The sequence below is a fragment of the Eupeodes corollae genome, chromosome 3, assembly GCF_945859685.1.
Source record: "Eupeodes corollae chromosome 3, idEupCoro1.1, whole genome shotgun sequence".
Taxonomy (NCBI): Eukaryota; Metazoa; Arthropoda; class Insecta; order Diptera; family Syrphidae; genus Eupeodes; species Eupeodes corollae.
In genome coordinates, this window is record NC_079149.1 from 78,206,839 (window position 1) to 78,227,857 (window position 21,019).

The window sequence follows — 21,019 nt, forward strand, 5'->3', positions numbered from 1 at the left end:
GTGGTGCGTCTCAAAAATTTGGTGCGTGACCATACCCACGATTTTAACTCTCCTAGAAATCTGAAATCAAAAACTAAAAAAGATTATTAATCTACAATAATGTCGCAATGTCTGGAACTACGGAAAAGTTACAAACATTTCTTTTTACAAAATGGCGGCTGTCTAAAGAAAAATATAAAAAATTTACCATTTTTTTGAACATTCTTCGATTTGTTAAAAATGTTAAAAATGAAAATTTGGGGATGGCCGTAGTTCCGGACGTAGACAAGTCCCTAAAGAAGAATCTCTTAAAATTTCAAGTAAATTGGTTCGGCAGAACCTGAGAAATCGTGGGTATCAGATTCAAAAAGACAGTTCTGAGAAAAACGCGTTTAAAGTACCCCATTATGTCTTTTGTTCTATTAGTTGCAGCCCAACCGATTTGGATGGCTGCTCAGCAAAATACTTATTTCTCCGAAAATAATTTGAATTTGGGAAAATCCTCTCGTAGACATATTCTAAAATAGTTATACTATGAAAATATGAAAAGAAAAAAAAATCGATTTTTTTAATTTCTAGACCAGAATACCCCCTTAAAAAGAAAGATGTGGCAATTGCAAAGCAGTGAAGTGTAAAAAAAAGTCATTACGATAATTCTCAAGTGACAATAATGACTGAATTTTAATCATAGACACACCATATAAAGATTTTAATCATAGACACACCATATAATATAGTGTGTCTATATATATAGTGTGTCTATGATTTTAATTTTAACTTTTTCCTCGACTTCTTTGTGATACTTCGAGACTCGGCAAATCTATTCGATAAATAGAGAAAGTACTAAACGATTGTTTTATTCGATTAGAACATTTTACAGAGTACGAATTCATTAACGAATCGAATATAAGATTCGAATCGGATTGGCTTTCGAAACTTATTACAGAGTAGGGCCCATGTTCAAGTTGGTTTTAAAGCTTAAAATAGAACAATTGAATTAAAATAATAGAGTAATTGAATAAAAAATAAATGCAATAAGTAATATTCCTCAAGAGGTAACACTGTATAACAGACTTGCTTTGGATAGTTTTTATGAAAACTAAAATTTAATCTTGTATTTCTCTGGTGCGATGGTACAAATAAACAAACAATATTAATTAAAATGTACATCTTCTGTAAAATAATTTTATTGAGAAACAAATTGAGTTAATATTAACCGCAACTTTTCAAATAAAATTCTTTCTTATTCAATTAAAATCAATATTTATATAAATAAAATTTAGTATTATAAAAACTTAGTTATTAACTAAAACAAACAATTTAAATTGTATTCTGACAAGTATGTGTTTATTCAGTCATCTAGGTGCACATGTAATGTAGACGATGGGTGCAAATTGGCGTCTTTCAGCGTTTGCATTAAATTTTCCTCATCAAGATCAACAACTTTTCGAGGGAATGGCGAAATTAATTTAAACTTTCCATTCACCTTTGGAAAATGTTCTGAAATATACAGTTGGAGGGCACGTAGCTTAGTATCTGAAGGCCATTTTATTGTAACGCTTTCATCAACGCCAGCGTTTACTAAACGTATTTTAAGAGTTGTTATTTCATCTGAGAATTAAACATAATTTAAAACTTTCTTTTTTTTCAAAATTAAATTTATACCATTAGCTGTTCCTAGGTATGCAGTGTGCAACTCCGGGATGACTTCCTCTTTGTCTTGTGTATCATCAGTTTCTGGTTTTTTATTTTTAACGGGAGTATTTTGTAAATCATCATCACTGTCCGAAATTTCTTGAAAAACGTCTTCTTCGTCCTCCGAATTTTTGGATTTCTTTGAATTGTTGGCAAATCCATTTTCATTGAGAGAATTTCGCACTGCTAGCATTATCTGTTCCTCTTCTGTGAGTTCTGTAGCGTGTTCGACCGAACGTGTTCTTTTTCTATTTCCTGTAACTGTCCTTGTTATTGACTTGTCAGTATTTGACTGCATGGACGAAGATGGACCCGGCTTTGATAAATCACTTTGAAAGAAACCCTAAAATAAGCAATGAACAAAAAATAAAAGTTTTACTCTAAAATCTCAGTTTAAAGTAGTTAAACATACTTCTGATGCATGTTCACTAAGAAAAACTTGTAATGACTCCAGGAAATCTATTTTATTCGGATGTTTACTTTTCCATAGCTCTTCTCCAGTTCTGGGATCAATTATACAAATGTAGGGGGTTTCGTTGCAGTGATAAAATGTGGAGAAACGTGCACCTTCTGATGTATCAGACGCTACCTATAGACAAATATAAAATCTTTATAAACTTGAACTGTTTAAAAATGTGAGATTTAAAGATAACTTAAATAATTCGCAAATGTATGTCACTCACCTGCCAAAGAAGAAAATTGATCTTTATCAAGTCACGTACTTTAACCTGAGACCATACATCACGATTGAGCAATTGAGAGTTGAAGTTGTCACTTTGTACATTGACCAACAACCAACGTTTCATATTAGTTGCTTTTGTGCGCACATACTGAAATGTTCCAGCGACAGCAAGGTCCGTAGGGGGTCGAAAAAGATCTCCTAACCCTAAGCGACCCACCGTGGAATTAGATGAAGAGCTAGTAGATGTTGACGACCTAGCACGCCTAGACATCTCAAGAGCACGCGAACTCCTACTCGATCTAGTTGGCCGGTCATTTGGAACTGAAGGAAGCATCGTTGCTTCTGGACCGACAAGACTTTCTTCCATTATACTACCCTCCCTCGCAAAATCACGCAAAGGACAAACTTTTATTCGTGGTAGTGATCGAGCCTTTGACCCAGTTGTTTGAGATGAATGTCTAAAGTTATCATCATCGGGCCCAATCAATTGTTCCCGTATGGGTGCAATAGGTGCACGTACATCATCTTCTCCTGGGTATGGGTTAACAACGTCAGCCACTGATTCTACATCGACTTCACCGTTTTCGTCGTTTGCAAGGAAAAGGTTCACGGCAGCTTGGACATCATTCGCACATGCAGCTAAGAGATTCAAAGCAACTTGACGTGTACTGCCTAAAAATTAAAATTTAGTTAAATATTGTTTCTTTAATACAGCTTTTCATTTTTACCAGTGACTTCCATAACACATGCAGCTAAATCTGCCGAAGACATTTTGGATATTTTAATCTGCAAATAAAACAAAATAGATAGATAGATAGATAGATAAGTTCTTTATTTTTTCAATTTTTTTTATAAGTACAATATTTCATGATAAAAGATATACAAAGCATGGCTATATAAGCCGTCTGCCGGGAAAAAAAAACTAATTAAATACACAACCAAAAAAAGTACAATTTGAGTAAAAAGAGAGAATATTTCACAAAATAAGTTTCATAGTTAAAAAAAAGAAAATGTAAATATAAATATAAATATTAAAGAAAACAATTTTTTTTTTAAATTATTATTTTTATAATGTGACTTTTAGTTTAGTCAAAACAAAGGAAAAAAAAGAAAACATTGAACCATATGAAATAATGTTCACCATTAAAGTATATTTTGATATATATATATAGTATAAAGCGAGCAATAACAGGTATTTATAAGTTTAATAAAAAATGTGACTTTTAGTTTAGTCAAAACAAAAAAAATTAAGGAAAAAAGAAAAATATTGGTAATGGGCTTTTAGTTTAGCTAAAACAGATAATGGTTTGTAAGTGAGAAAAAAAAAAGCAAAAAGATTGGAAAAGAACTGTATATTTCTCAAGTTTTTTTTTTTTTTTAATTTTAAGGACTTTTAATTTGGTTAAAAACAAAAAAAAAAAAGAAAGGAGAAGATACAATCACATCGTCTTACAACTCAAAACAAACTCAAACACTCGTTTCGATATTTTCGTGCATGTGAGACATAGCGTATAAGAGGCTTCCAGCCACGATCTCCGTTTAGTACACTGACACATTCCTCTTGAGAAAGAAAACTAGAATAAAAGTAGAGCCTTCGGATTTCCTGTAATATTGGACAAAGTGCTAAAAAATGCAAAACATCTTCGTTTTGACCAAGGTTGCAAAGAGAGCACACAGGGTTTAAGTCTGTTCTATGTGGTCTGTAATTCAAATCGAGCATTTCCGTTCTTATCTTGAAGATCAAGCTCATTTCAGAAACTGTAAACTCTTCTCTAAAATAGTTTCTTTCACCAAGTTTCAGATTAAGTTGTCTGTATATATTCCTCGATGTTGATGCAGTCCCTCTCGCAACACAAAGCCTATACATCGAGTCATCTATAACAGAGATACATTCATATAATGCATTTTTTATTGCTTCCACATTGTCCACTGGCAATGATATTGAAAGGTTATGTGCTACAGCAAGATCATACCAATTTTTGACCGGACTATATCCACAATTAAAACAAATTTTAAGGAGTCTTTTTTGCAAGTTTTGGTCAGATCGCTTCATACCTCTGATCATAAAATCGGCGTTAGCCTTTAAGTTTTTCAAGAAAATTTGAGGTAAGCCTGTCTCTAGGTGGATAGCATAATTAGGAGTGTTAATAGGTAACCTAAAAATTCGCTTGAAAAAATACCTCTGTATATTTTCCATTTCCTCCAACTGTTCGAAACCATATACTTCATTACCATAGCAAAAACAAGTATTCACGGTGGCATTGAAGACTTTGAATTTTGAGATTGGATCTACGAGTTTATTTGCGAAGAACTGGGACCACATTGTATTTATTGCAATTTTTGCAGCGGTAGTTTTTTCTTTTATAAAGGTTTGAATTTTAAGATTATATGTCATTGTATACCCAAGATACTTAAATTCATTAACAACCTCAATTATCTCACCATCTAAAGTCCAATTCCGCCCATAGCCAGTTGATCTATTTCGAGATCTAAAAACCATTATTTTGGATTTGGTGGTATTTATTCTAAGATCCCATAGATCACAAAACTGTTTCAGCTTGTTTATCTGGAGCTGTAGAGTAAGCGGACTGTCTGATAAAATCACTAAATCATCAGCATAAAACAAGACTTTAAGTGTAATATCCCCGAACTGAACTCCCCCAGGTATACTGTTTTCGACATCGTTCATATACAGTGCAAACATGATAGGGCTTAGAACACATCCTTGAGGGACACCTGCTTCACAACTAAATTCTCTAGATACTTTTCCACCATTCTGAACAGATGCCATCGTGTTTTCGAGAATTTTTTCGTAGACTCTGATAAATTTAGTAGATAGGCCAATTGCTGAGAGCTTATAGAGTAAGGACCTCCTATTAATAGTGTCAAAAGCCGCTTTTAAATCAACGAAAAAGGCATATAAGTTCTGTTTTTTATCAATAAATCGCCTAGCAGTGGTGCTGAGTACAAAAATTTGATCAATAGCTGAAAGGTTGGCTCGAAAACCAGCTTGAAAGCAACTAATTATGTTATTATCTTCTAACCAGGTCGTTAGTCTAGTATAGAGTATTTGTGTAAACACTTTTCGTAATGAGTTAAGCACAGCAATTCCTCTATAGTTCTCTGGCAAATCACGGTTACCTTTCTTAAAAATGGCTGTAATTCGAGACAGACGAAAATTTTCAGGCACTGTCTCTTCAATGAATATTCTATTAAAAAATTCTAACAGATATTCCAAAAACTCAGGAGTAGCATGTTTATAAAACTCTACTGGGATCCCATCAGATCCAGGTGCTTTGTTATTTTTCATTTTTTTTAAAGCAGCTACTAATTCAACCATTGTAAGATTGGAATCCAGTTCAGGAATAATGACATTAGGGAATGCAAAGCTCATTGTGTTTAGATTAGGGTCAGGCAGAAGTAGAGTTTCAAAATAATTTGCAAGTAAATTTTCATCAATTGTGAACAATACCCTCCTATTCCGCCCACTCAACACTTGTACTGTCTTCCAAAAAGATTTCGAGTCCTTGCATTCAACGAGCTTAGAAGCAGTGTTTTTTAAATAGAGTTCTTTTTTGAGATTGCATAACCTTTTGTATTCTTGGTTTGATTGTAAATACAGTGATTTAAAAACTGCGCTATTTGTTTTTCTATATAGTTTTAAGAAAGCGAAAGATTTTCTCCTACTTTTTTTGCATTCTTCGTCGTACCATACAGACTGAAAGGTATTTCTACGTTGGGAAGAAAGTTCTGCAGACTGTAAAACAAAATATTAAACGTTGATTTTCAAAGAATTTTACTATTATTAAATTTATATCCGCTTTCTTAAAGCTGGTAAGGTAAGTAAGCTTTTAGCCGCTATAACGAACCAACTTGCAGTTTAACCGGCATATTTTTAAGAACTACTACCCCCCCTTGGTCAAAAATCGAACATTAAAAATTGAAAAATTGAGAAGATACAAATGTTCACTGGCGTGGAGGTAGATATGCTTTTAGATTGTCTTAATAACGACCATAAGCATATGTCGAAGAAATCGAAAATGTTGTTGGTATATGCGGAATAAAGTCGATTATTCGAAATGGACAAATTACAAAGTGGTTATAAATTAATCGCATAGTTATAGACAATCACATTTTTGTTGCGTCTAAAACACATTTTCTTAACACTTCTCAATATTTAAAACTAAATCATTAATATTGCACCATTCCCAGAAACTTTGAATGTCTTTTTCTTAAAGATAACAGAGTTAATTGTAGGAACAATTTTAACATTATCGGAAATATAAGAGAAATAGAATGGACTATGCCGGACGGAAGATCGTTAATAAGTAGTACAAAAAATAATGGACCAACGTTACTACCCTGAGGTACATCAGATTTAACAGAGGCCCTACTATGTCTACTTTTGAATCTATGCGGAACTCATTTCGGATTCTACTTTCAAATCGTACTACGTATGAAAGTAAAATCGGATGCCGGTTTTACCAACTTGCATTCAAACAAATTTTTACTTTCATACGAGTATCGAGTTGTTAGACAGTTTTAAAAACAAAACCAAAAATAGAACATACCATTTTTGGCCAAGAATAATTATTACAAAAATGGACACCGGTGGAATTTGGTTTAATTTGCAAGTGAGAAAAGGTTTGTACATATGAAGGGTGTTTTTTTAGCTATTATCTTTTTGGCAACACTTTTTTAAACAGCTGACGCACGTTTAGTGTTTTGTTTCACTGTCAAACATCTTCAGTTTGGTCTATAATTTAACCATGAATAAGCATTATTGTAGGCTTTGGAGTGAATATCAGCCAGAAGCATTGCAAGAGCTACCAATGCATTCAAAAAAAGTCACAGTTTGATGATGCAAATAGTGACGTGAATGGAGAGCGCTACCGTGAGATGATATACAATTTTTTTTTGACCAAAATGCAAGAGCAAGACTTGCATAATATGTGGTCTTAACAAGACGGATGCCACATGCCACACAGCACGCGCTACAATGGAGTTATTTCACGTTCGGGACCTGTCAATTGGGCGACTAGATCGTGCGATTTAAGGCATTTAGACTATTTTTTGTGGGGTTATGTTAAAGCTCATGTCTAAACAGACAAGCCCGCTTCAATTGACGCATTGGACGACAACATTGAAGCATTTATTCGTGATATACCAGCCAAAATCTTGAAAAGAGTATGCCAAAATTGGACTACGCGGTTGGACCATTTGAAGCGCAGTCAAGATCAACATTTGCATGAAATAGACTTCAAACACAATATGGACCGTACTATGTATTCAAATTAAGGTTTCATGCATTTTTCTGAATTGTATGTGTTTTTTTTCTTTCCTATAGCTTTTAAAAATATCCCTTTATATACGGTCTTTCTAAGGACGGATTTCGGTTCTTACTTAACACCATATCATCCGACATGGCTACTAGCAGAAGAGAAAATGCTGTTCCGATTATCATTAAGTTATCAGCAGCATTGAATTCTTTGGCAACAGGAGGTTACCAAAAACAAATTGGTGGTGACAAGAACGCTGGACTTACACATCAAACCATGCCCAAAATACTTGCCGAAGTTTTGACTTCAATCGAAAGAGTCGTGTGCCCGTGATGATGCATTTTGAAATGAATGAGGAAAAGAAACGAAAGCCTAAACGCTATTTTTGGCATAAATCACGAATTCCCGGTGTAATTGGGGTGGTATTTGGAACTCATATTCAACATTTTACTTACACTTTGACAAAAAAAACTTCGCTCGCAAACACATTTGATGTAGAGTGATTATTTTCGATTTTGCCTTGTTTTAAATTCTACTTTCGAATTACGTAGTTTCTCGTTTATTCGAAAGATCATAAGAATATACTTGGCACTACTAGAACTATTCGGTTCTCGTTAGTTTGAAAGTAGTCAAATAGATACATAGTCCCAATTTTTCGAATTCAAGCAATTCCATTGTAGAATCGAGTTATATAGTAGGGCCCCAGTAAAACATTAAGAACGTTCACACTCTAAAATAACTCTGTATAACCCGTCTTTGAGATATAAAGATAAATTCTGTCCTTAAGACCCATTTTTTGTAGTTTTCTAAAAATAATACGGTGGTTGAGTTTGCCAAATGCTTTGCTAAAGTCAGTAAAAATACTGTCAGCTTTTGTTTTTTTTTTTTTGTTCAAATGCGTCAATACAGAATGTTATAAACTGTAACATATTGCTTGTCACATAAAACGGAGGAACAGTGAAAAGACAGAATATTACAAATAATGTATTCAAACATTTTTGGAATAGCGGATAGTTAGCAATTGGTCTGTAATTTAAAACTAAATTGTTTTTACTTTTCTTATGAGTAGGTATTAGCAGGGCCAGACAAAGATGTGCAAATGCACAGGGCGCACAATTCTGGGGGCGCATTACGGAGAAAGAAAATGTAATCTGATCTACTTGCCATTTTTTAACCACAAATATTCTTAAAATAATCCCAAAAAAAATCCATCACAAATGTCCTAAGTTATCTCTTGCTTACTAACTAACATCACTTTTATTCTTACATGCAATGAAAATTTAACTTAAGATATCGCAGAACTAAAAATCCTACCTACCTAATTTGAAAATATTTCACTCTGTTCGTATAAGAGAAAAAATGAAAAAATTCCATGCCACCTTCTATGTACAGTTGTGTTCAAAAAAATAGGAGTGCCTTTTCTTTTTAGATTAAATCGTGACTCAAAAGTTGTATAATTTTTTTAAATTTATTTTTTCTTTTGTACAAAATAGTTAATCCAGTCTTTTATTATTATGCTTAAAGACTACTTTGTTTAAAGCAAACAAGGTAGTAAAAACATGAATTTTATCAAAATAAAGCCAAAACGAATTGTTCAAAATAATAGGAGTAAACAAAATAAAGTATAAAAAACTAAAAAAAATATTCAATATTAAGATTTTTTTGTCAGTATTTTGTGGAAAATCCTTTGTTTTTTATAATTGCTGCACATCTGCGTGGCATAGAGTTCACAAGGGCCTGACAACGCTCAACTGGAATTTGGTTCCATGTTTCCTTGACTGCGTCCCACAACTGCCTCGAATTCAAGGGTCTTCGCCGAGAAACACCCTTTTTCACATCTGCCCATACATTTTCTATGGGATTGAGGTCAGGCGGCTGAGCTGGCCAGTCCATGACCTCAACCCCATTGACCCGAAACCATTCCTTGGCAGACTTACTGGTGTGTTTCGGGTCGTTGTCTTGTTGAAATACCCATTTAACCGGCTATTCCAACTCGCATAAGGCAGCATCACACTGGACATTATATGCACATAAACGCGCTGGTCCATAATGCCAATGATTTGATGTATGGGGCCAACACCAGCATATGAGAAACTGCCCCATGCCATCACTTTAGCACCTCCATGCTTTACCGTTTTAATGGTGTACCGAGGCTTAAACTCGGTAATTTCTGGACGTCGGACAATTTTGGTCTCGTCAGTCCACAAAATGTTTCGCTATTTCTCTGCAGGCCAATTAGCATGGATTCTTGCAAATTTCAAACGAGCGGCTACATGTTTTTTTGTAAGCATCGGGACTTTTCGTGGACTGCGAGCGGAAAGATTGTGTTCCAACAATCGCCTTCTTATTGTTACGCTACTTACTGCCAGTCCCAGATCTTCCTGGATCATCTTAGAGGACGCAAAAGGATCCTTTCGGCTGTAGCGAACAATACGAGGATCGTCATTTTCAATCGTTTCTCGTTTTCGTCCCTGGGTTTCGACTTTTTTTTCATATTTTACAGCATTGGCGATCATTTGGTCAGAGCACCCCAACATCAACTTTATATCCTTATACGTTTTCCCTTCATTTCGTAACTTTTTTATGATTTTCCGTTTTTCGTCGGTGCAGTGATTTCCTCGGCCCACTAAATAACCAAACTTGTTTAGATATTCCAACTATTTAATATTCCTATTTTAATTAAGTTACTTACTGTTTATTTTTTTTTAAGTTTTTGATTTGTTTTTTTTTTTGTACGTACAATATAACTCACACTCCTATTATTTTGAATAGCATGATTGAGAGTAAAGATCATTTGATTTCTGGTTACAAATGTAAACGGTTATGAATAGCAAACCAGTTCATTGTTTTATCATCTTTAATGTCCCGTTATACTTACCGATTACCAGTATACACATGGTAAAAAAAAAACACTTGAGGAAAGCACTCCTATTATTTTGAACACAGCTGTATGTGCAAGATTTATTTCCTGCACACTGAGTCCCAAAATTAACACAGAGAATATGACAAAGCAAAATACTTATTTATATTGAATCGTATGGGCTGGAACGTGCAGGTTTTGTATCACGCACCGTGCCTATGTATGTGAGTTCTCATCTACAAAAAGCAAACAGAAATACATAAATACCTTATAAAAATAGGAAATCAAGAGGCAAAAAATATTGCAGAATCGTTAGGAAATAAAATTTTTGATTTTACATTTATTTGCCTGCAAATTCGGTTTGATGGTTTAGAAATAGTAAATATTTGCAAAGTCAGTCCGTTAATCTGTCAACTGGCATAAAAGTTTTAGGAAATAAAAAAACAGTTTAATTTTAATGCGTTCCGATGAAAGATTTAATGGGTAGGTTGTTCAATTAACCGAGCGTATTGCTAGTTTCTTAGAAATACTAAATATGTTTCCTAAAGCTTCATCATTGCGATTTCAACGGAGAAAAAGACTTTATGCTGATGAATGTCCTGAAACAAAGATTTAAAGTAGATTTTTTTTCAAAATTCTTAATGAAGCCATTCAATCAATTACAGAAATGTTTGAACAGCTTGATACATATAACATCAATTTTTCATTTTTATGTAACATAAGTGAATGTTTAAAAAAAATGTGTGTGCTTCATGCCTTAATTTGCAGAATGTTGTAACATTGTGTAGTTTTAAAGATTTTGATGGAGAAGAATTGTTTCAAGAGTTAGCCGTAATATCCCCGCTTGTTACACCACAAAACTCAAGTTTAGATGTGTTAAATTTAATTTTTAGTTCAAATCTTGAAGATTTTGCTCCGAATTTAGTAATTGCTCTCCAAATCTCCAATAAAATCCCGGCGGCGGTAACTTCAGGAGAACGTAGTTTTCCTATACTTAAAATTATTTAAAATTATCTTAGAGCAACCATGACTCAAGAGAGATTGGTAGGCTTATCTAAAATGTCTATTAAAAAGGAATTATTAAATTCTTTACACTTTGATTAAAGCCTTAAAGTGTACCTCCTGGGTAATGTGAGAAAGGCTTATGCTCGTGTATCAGTTTATGTTTGAAAATATAAAAAAGGGGCGCTTTCTACTAATCTTGCACAGGGCGCAAGTTTGCTTGGACCGGCTCTGGGTATGAGGAATGCATTTTCCCATTGTAGACTAAATAAAGAATACAAATACATGATGCGGCACATTTTTTTAACATAATAGCAGGAAAACCATCAGGACCGGGACTTAAAGAATTATCTATTTTATTCATTTACTCCAAGTAAGTTGCCTCAGAAATAATAAAGTCAATCGAATTAAGATTTAAAAACTAATCAACAGTAGAATTATTATTTAAATCATAATAAGAAAATTCAAAGGTATACTAAAAGTACTTGACAAACATATCGAGCCCTTTCCGCCATTTTTTTCGTAAGCGACATTCCAATAAAAAAGGCAACTTAATTATTAACATTATCTAGTAACACATGGAGCCTTGAAGGCTATTGTCATGTCTTAAACTAAGCATAATACATAATTTACAATATTGACTATGGGTCCAAGTTGTTTCAAGGACTAGTAGTATGCTTTTGATTTGCCGTTTACGATAAAATTTATTTTGGCGCTTACGATAAATTGGCGGGAAAGGCTCGATTTTTCATATGCCATCATATGCTTTCTAAATGTTGCCAACTCATATTACTTGGTTGTCCATCAGATTTACTTTTACACTTTACACATTTCCAGAAATAGATAAGATTTTAGATCATATTCAGTATACGAAATAAGGTTTGAATACAAAGATTTAGAGTACGTAGTTAATAAATTCCTATCGTAGTCTAGTACATATATTCAATTTTAGGTCCACTAGTCGATCTATTACGCTACATAAAAGCTTGAACTTAAACGCTTATCCGACTGGAGAGACTATAATCACCATTATTCAATAATCAACACGGAGAGACTTAAACCTAACACGACTTTCATTAGACTTCGACTTGGGCATACAGTCAGTACACACCAGCACCTCCTTCGTAATGAAGCTCCACCTACTTGTCTGTTTTGTAACGCTCTACGAATATAAACGAATATAAACGCTACACCAAATTATTCCGTCTACGAAGCCCTACAACACCCTAGTTTTAATATAGAATTTTTGAAGTCATTGTAAATGTTGAAGAGTTTTTGCTCAATTTAAAAAAAATTACATTCAATGCAAAGAACACAAAGTGAACCCAACTTTTCGTAAAAAATAACATTAGCACCCACAATAGTGGGTATCACATTTTGATGTGGGAAAAAAAATCTTGCCCTCAACACTTTAAAATGCCAGACGATGACTTTTACTGAAAAACGAATCGTTGGTGTTTTTGATTATTGCATATAACAGCAAAAACTCTGTTGCGTCTCCACATTTGAAGATTAAGGTGTTCATTTCTGTTCCAACTTCGAATTTACACATTACATTAATTTTATTGTTTGTCAATATGCTTTGCAGATATGGACTCCCAATTACGAAATTGATAGAAAACGTATTGAATCAATTCAACATAATTTAATTCGCTTTGCCCTTGGGAAGATCCTTATGATTTGCATCCCTATGAACATCGTATTTTGCTTCTTCAAATGCAATCTCTTCATCAAAGGCGTGTTAATAATGACTTAATATGTCTTCATAAACTCATTAATGGTGAAATTGATGCACCTTATTTGCTATCTTGTGTACATTTGAATTACCAAGGTGGAACTCATCACCTGCGTACATTTGATTTTATACATATTGACTTCCATAGAACTAACTATGGGACGGATGAAGCTTTAAGTCGAATGAGCATTTTTTTATTAACTTAAACTGCTCATCGATAGATTTACATTTAAATAAGGTGGGGTTAAAATCATTGTTTAGAACCAGTGATCTACTATCGTAAACGTCATTATTTTATTTTTTGTTCTGTAACATTTAAATGTTAATTATATTTTGTATTTTGTGCGTGTGTTAGTCTGTAGTTGTATTATTTTCTTACTAACAACTAAGTTGGACGCTTGCTACAAGCTAACTACTTTCTGAAAATGCCGAAGTGTGAAAAAAAAACAATCACCCACAAGCAGTGCAATTTAGATTTTAATGTAACGCTAACACCCTATACGATATTTTAATATTTAAATTATCCTTATTTTATTTTTTGCTTAGGTTAGGTTAGGTTATAGTGTCCAAGATGGAAGCGGACACACTTAGGCCAGTTTAATTGTTTCTTCCTAAGCTTAATGGAACTAATTTGAGTCCCTTACGAAACGCGAGAGGCTGATTATGCTGATATGATTTCGATCGTTTAGATCGTTAAAGAAGAATTCTCTTAGGTAATTCTTGCGTTTTCGAGCCAGAGCAGGGCATGTGCAGAGAAGATGAAGAACTGTTTCTTCCTCTTCCTCGTCCATATAGCTTCCGCAAAAGTCTCGTGGCGTGTTTTCCTATTATAAAGTGTCCGGTTATGACACCTATTATCGAGCTTATATGCAAGAGAGAACAAGCACCTTCAACGTTTTAAATCCAGTGTTGGCCAGATGTTTTTTGTGACTTGACACGTGTGATGTTGTTCCACCTGGTGCCTGCCCTCCTCACAGCGTCTTGCATTAGCAACAGTTTACATATAGCGATTGGTATGCCAGTACGTGACAAACGTGGTAAGATGGGCTGTGGCCCGGCACCCATCAAAGGTGAATATTAAACTGTTGTGCCATCTCCATTAGAGATGATTGACAGTTATGGACTGTTATAGAGTTTGTAGAGACAGAGTCCAGAGATTTGAGAATTTAAGCCAGGACAAGACTTCTTTTATTGCCAAAAGTTCCTCCTGGAACAGGCTACAATGATTGGGAAGGCGAAATGAGAGACTTAATTTCAGTGGTTCAGAGTACACACATCCACCAACCCCTTCTTTTGTTTTTGATCCATCTGTATAAAAATGGATTGACGCATCTTCCAGGAATGTCCTATCCTCCCAAAAAGATCTGGTAGGTACAGAAATCTGGAAATTTCTGTCGAATTGCTTACATATAAAAAAAATATCTATGACATTTGGGAAACAAAAAATGGCGTTTTGCCTGAAAGAAAACTAAATCTTTTGAAATCCACAATGGAAAATATGAGCACACCAGACAAAGGTATTTTTTTATATTTTTAAACTCTTAGCTAGTAAGCTAAAGGACTTAAGTGGACAATTGTGCGATAAACTAAAAATACACAAAAAAGGGTTCACCAACATTTTCACAGAGTTTCTCTAATCCCTAAGAAACTTGCGAAAGTGTATACAAGAATATGGTTTTGTCGGAAGAAGCATAAGTAACCATTCATTGGCTATTCCATTTAGATTCCATTTAGATTTAGAAGGCTTGTTCGAATGTAACTTTATTATAGCATCCAGTAAGTTGTGGAAACACCCTCCCAATCACCTTATATATACAGAATTTATTGCACCGATCCGCAAATGTACCATGGTTAATGGAAAATTTTGTAGGAATGAACACGCATAGCATCTGAGACTACTTAAATATTGCTAAGCAAATGCCAAGATGATTGAAAAACTTTACGCTTAGTTTCGAAGCCATATTCGATTTAGGTTTCATTATTTCCTTTTTTCTTTACTGAAAAAAGGGCAATTATCTTTAATATGCGATGAACCTGACATTAAACAAAGAAAATTAAGTTATATTTGTTACCATTTGAAATCTTTCTTTAGATGAATCTGAGAGGAACTGGGAGTTTAATGTAGAAGCCAGAAGTCAAAGCCCAAACAATACTCCATAGACTTATGTTCCTCGCAATATCAAAGCTACGTCTATTCAGTTTACCAAACAGCTGGAAATAAGTCCCCAGTTAGCAAAAATTCAGAAAGCAGTAATTTAGGACAAGATTTACTATTTTATTGTAGTGTCCCGATGCAATAAGATGGTTCAGGTAGTTAGTTATGTACCTATACAATGTTAGTTTAAAGTAAATTGTACGAAAAAAGAATATTTTTATATTTTGTATTGTATGAGCTATACAATGCTTAAATTAATTAAATTCTCAAAATACAAAATGTGCATTTACAAATACAAATATTCACACTAAATTAAAAAAGACCATTTTCGACGTACAAAAAAGCATTTCTTGGTTTCTTACCTATTCTTGTCAGACGGTTTGGTCCAGAATTTTATGATTAATTTTTTCGTACGTCCACAGGTACACTTTAATTCATTTTTAGATTGCTGTTGAATTTATTCAATTATATTACTTTCAAAAAGAAATTATTCAGTATTGATGAAATTATGTTTGTGAGAGATATTTTACTATTTAAAGAGTTTAGATGCTGAATGTAGAGGAACACTAATTTCTTTGATTTAGAAATAAATAAATTAAATTTAATTAAAAGTTTATAAGCTGTCAAATACTTTTCAAAGCAGCAGTTTTCTGACGGGCGTTAATACGCTGTGAGATGGAAAAGAAACATTAATATTCAGCGTTGTTATAAATTAAAAGTTATGTAGAACAGCCACGAGATGGAGCCATAAGTAGTTTAATGGTAAGCTTACATTTAGCCTTTGTATTTAAAACTTATAGAACTATCATCTTGGGTTTTTACGGAGTCGGCAACTAGTGGCTAGGGCTGCATTAGTTTCTGCAGTTTTTTTACATAACTTTTTATGTAAAACTTCGAACGCCACGTTGAGGTTTGGCGAACGGTAAAATAAAACAACTCTATAGCAGTATTCACATGAGCGCGACCAACATATATATTAATAAATTAAAGAAAACAAATTTATTCGTCACTAAAAAAATTGTAGTTGATACGAACTGTCAAACTTTATTCGCGTTCCACATTATCCACACTCGCAACTAATAAAATAATCGAGCGTACTTGAACTTAAAAAATCATTCATGTGTTGGTTTGGGTGGGGAATGGTGTCCGGCGGTGGCTTATTAAGGAAACATATTCTCCTTCAATTTTTCGATTTGCATTAAATGGATGCACATGAAATCTTTTTCTTGTATTGTTTATTAACAAGGACACCAATAACTTTGTTTAAACAAATATAGCTTCGACCGCATTTTCTCAATAGCTTGCTTTCAAAATAATACGCAATAATGATAAACACAAAAAAAAAAAACAATTGTCAAAGTCAAACTTCATTCGCGACGAATTAAAAACTTTCATGTGAAAGGAATGTCAAAATCGACGGATATTCGTTCATTCGTTGGTCGTGCTCCTGTGAGTATTGCTTATGATAATTCTTTAAATTGTATACACAAAGATGTGACTAATCTATCAGCATTGTATATATATTTGAATGGTAATGACATCTGCCTAAAGAATAAATACACATTTTGCAAGCTCTGTTTAGTTAGCAACAGATTTAAGTAGTATTCACATGAGCGCGACCAACGAACGGCGAATGAATTACAAAATGTGAGTTTATATACGTTTGAAGACATATTTCCACACAAATTCATAACAAAAAGATAGCAATATAGTTCCTATTTGAATTATGGTTCATCCTTTTACTTTTCAATCTTCTTTATTTCTTTAAGGTTTTGCTACAGTCCTGGGCGGACCTGGGACTAAGCCTACATGCGTCTCCAGCCAGCTCGGTCCCTAGCTAGCTGTCTCCAGTTTCGCACGCCAAGTTGGTTGAGGTCCTCTCCCACCTGGGTGCGCCACCTGAGTCGCGGTCTTCCTCTACTGCGCCGTCCCTAGGGATTGGATTCGAAGACCTTCCGGGCTGGAGCGTTGATGTCCATCCGCTCTACATGACCTAGCCATCTAAGCCATTGGACTTTAATTCTGCTAACTAGGTCAGTGTCGCTTTACAGCCCGTACAGTTTGTCGTTATATCTTCTCCTCCATTCTCCATCTATGCGTACGGGACCAAAAATCACCCGAAGAATTTTTCTCTCGAAGCATCCTAAGACGCTCTCATCTTTCTTTGACAGGGTCCAAGCCCCAGCGCCATAAATGAGAACGGGGATGATGAGTGTCTTTTAGATGGTGATTTTAGATGATCGAGAGAGCACTTTACTTCTCAATTGCCTTCTAAGTCCAAAGAAGCAGCGATTTGCAAGAGTTATTCTTCGTTTGATTTCAGCGCTGGTGTCGTTGTCTGTATTAATAGCGGTGCCTAGGTAGACAAAGTCCTTAACTACCTCAAAGTCCATGGTGACGTTTTGTCCAAGACGTCGTTGTTTAGTGTCCTTTTTTGATGACAGCATATACTTGGTCTTGCCCTCATTGACCACTAAACCCATCTTCTTCGCTTCCGTCGCAATGCTCAAAAACGCTCCACTGACATCACGCTTTCATCTTCCAATTATGTCAATATCATCTGCATATCCGAGTAATTGGATGGACCTTTGCAAGATTGTGCCTCTAGTGTTGACAGTTGAGTTTTGCACAATTCTTTCCAGAACGATGTTGAAGAAGTCGCATGACAGTGCATCGCCTTGTCTAAAACCTTTTTTGACATCAAATGCATCGGTAAGATCTTGATAGAGCAGCGTGCATTCTCCATCGTCATTCTGCACAAATGGATACGTTTGACAGGGATGCCAAAACTAGACATTGCTCTGTAGAGCTCTTCCCTATAGATGCAGTCATACGCGGCTTTAAAATCGATAAAGAGATGGTGGGTATCGATTTGAAGCTCCTGGGTTTTTTCCAAGATCTGCCGTAGTGTGAATATTTGGTCTATCTTCACTTCGTCAAGGTTGGGTAGGCGGAATGGTTGATCTGCGTCGCCGAGGTTGAGTGGTTCTATCTCCCTTACAGCTTAATTCGGTTCGTCATCGCCGTTATATAATTTGGAGAAGAGATATTTCCATATTTTCAGCATCGACTGCGGTTCTACTACAATGTTCCCCTGATCGTCTTTACAGGCTTCGGTTCGTGGCTGGTACCATTGGGAGGTTTTTTTTACCTTTTGGTAAAATTTACGAACCTCATTCCTGTTGTGACATCCCTCTATCTCCTCGATAGCGCGCTTCCCATGCTCTCTTTTCTTCCGTCTAAGAAGCCGGTGTTCTTCTCTCCTCTTCTGCTTGTAGAGCTCGCGAACAGCTCTAGTCCTTTTGTGAAGCGCCGTTTTGTATGCCTCTTGTTTCGCTACGTGCGCTTGCCGGCAGTCGTCGTCAAACCAGGGGTTTCGCTGTGGTGGCCGTGTGAAACCTAGCACTCCAGAGGCGGCATCTCTGATGGCTGCAAGGCAATGTTGCCACTGGTTTTCTATGCTTAATGCAGGCAGCATAGGACTCCTTAAGAGGTTATTAGAGACTCGATCGGAAAAGGACATGGCAGTCTCTTGCGGTTGTAGCCGTCAAACGTAAGGAGGTAGTGGTCCGAGTCAATGTTGTCCTCTCGGAATGTTCGGATATCCTGGATACTGGAGAAGTGTCGTGCGTCGATTGCAATGTGGTCAATCTGGTTGACGGTTGATTGATCAACCTAGCTTTTCATTAAAATCTCCTAAGACAATTTTAATGTCATAGCCAGGGCATTGATAATATGTCTTGTCCAAGAGCTCGAAGAATATGTCTTTGGTGTCTTCATCTTTCTCCTTTGTTGGGGCATGCACGCATATTAGGCTTATGGTGGCGAATTTAACCTTAATGCGGATTGTCGTGATGCGCTCGGTAACACTGTTAAACTCAAGACTTTTTGCCTGAGTCTAGTTCCAACAACAAATCCACACCCAAATAGACGCTGTCTTTGTTCTCGGTAGCAGTCGCCGTAGTATATATCGCAGTCTTTTAGTTTGCGTTTGCCCAGTCCATCCCATCGCACTTCTTAGATGGCTGTAATATCTGCCTTGCAGCAGTTTAGGGCTTCCGCTATTTGTTCGGCTGTACGTGGTCTGTTAAGGGACCTAACATTCCACGTACATATCCGAAGTTCGTTGTCCTTATTTCGTTTGCGTGGGTTGTCAACAGTGAATCCATCCGTATCCAAAGCTTGTTGGTGCTTCGAAACTTAAGGTATTTTTTACGTTGCCAGGGAGTCACCCCGACGGCACAACCCCCAACCTGGAGGGCCAGATCCTTAGTATAACTCCAAGGAAGGGGAGCCGGATAAACCGCTCCTTACAGGCCTGGGCTTCGAATATGTCGAAGAAGTCCTATAAGGTGTTCACTAAGTAGTTCAACCTTACTGGAACTGTAGACGCCACCGTTGATTCCATCTCGAGATTTTGTCCGCTGCCGCCTGGATAAGGAGAGATGCCTTAGTGGAAACACCTCTTCCCCCCTCTCGTTTGCTGCCCCCAACAACTTTCCACTGGGGTTGCAACCCAATCTCCAGTTGAGGTACTAGGCCCCCGATTTTCATCGCGGGGAGGTGAGAGTGGGAGTTGATAGACAGAGGTGGGTTTTGAGAAAAGCCTGTGGACGCTTGTGTCCTCTTGAATGAACATGTCTACCATTTTACTTTTCAAAATATGTTAATAAATTTAAGAAAACAAATTTATTCGTCGCGAAAAAAATTGTAGTTGATACGAAACAAAAATACGTTGAAATTACTATATTTTCAAAACAAAAAGGAAGTAGGTACAATGTTTTGGTTTTTTCTTAGGTATATACATATGTATCTACATATGTATATTTGATCAAATTAAAATAGGCATTATTTTTATTGAAATGAAAAGAATACGCTATGGATCTAGTATATTTAAAAGGCAGACAAATATAAGTCAATGACGGATTAGGGGGGTTGTAGGGGTGATGAATTTATTCCAATCGCGCAGCGGAAAATCACTATTTTTTGGCCAATGGACGATTCTGGGAGGGGTTATATGTGCTAAAAAGATCATACAGTTAAGTTGCATAAAAAGACTTTACCTAAATATTTTTAAGTAATTTAGCGATATTCACCAAAAACTGATTTGCCTTCAAAAACAACTAAAATATTTATTTTCAGTTTAGAAAAAAAAAATAAATTATTTTCTAAAGGTCTTTTCTAAGGTTCTTAAGAAGAAACCTTGAATAAGAGATCGCTAATTGAATTTTTAATTTTTTGAAACTCGTCTTCAGTTTCATCTTAGTTTTTTTTAAGCAAATACATATTGTAAGACATTATTAATCTACTTTTTTAAGTGAATTTGCGGTGAAAGCTCTAAAACTAAGATTACAGATTTACTTACTTTATTTTGTTTCTATTTAATTTTTAGACAAAATATTTGCTTTGCTTTCGGTCCGGTTTGTTTTTGACGTTTCAAGGAATCTAAATAAAATATTTTTTAATTTTTTTAATCCTTTCTTTTAACTTTACCAAATTGCATCGAATCTTGATTTTTTTATTTGGCTTAAAACAGAAACCTACATAGTAGTTTTTTCTGTTTCCACAACGGATAACCGTTTTTTGTTATTTATTACCAAACCTATTTTTAGATTTTTATCATTTTTGTTCG

General features: G+C 35.2%; 1 protein-coding gene across 1 annotated transcript; it reads right to left on the reverse strand.

The window, feature by feature from the left end:
* Positions 1–1,136: 1,136 nt before the first annotated feature.
* Positions 1,137–16,035, reverse strand: LOC129951541 (UBX domain-containing protein 7). Its single transcript, XM_056063747.1, has 6 exons — positions 15,750–16,035; positions 3,085–3,142; positions 2,358–3,028; positions 2,087–2,263; positions 1,645–2,017; positions 1,137–1,590 (listed from the first exon to the last, which is right to left on the reverse strand). The coding sequence occupies exons 2-6, from the start codon at positions 3,125–3,127 to the stop codon at positions 1,331–1,333; spliced, it is 1,524 nt and encodes a 507-aa protein (XP_055919722.1). The 5' UTR covers positions 3,128–3,142; positions 15,750–16,035; the 3' UTR covers positions 1,137–1,330.
* Between the last annotated feature and the right edge of the window lie 4,984 nt (positions 16,036–21,019).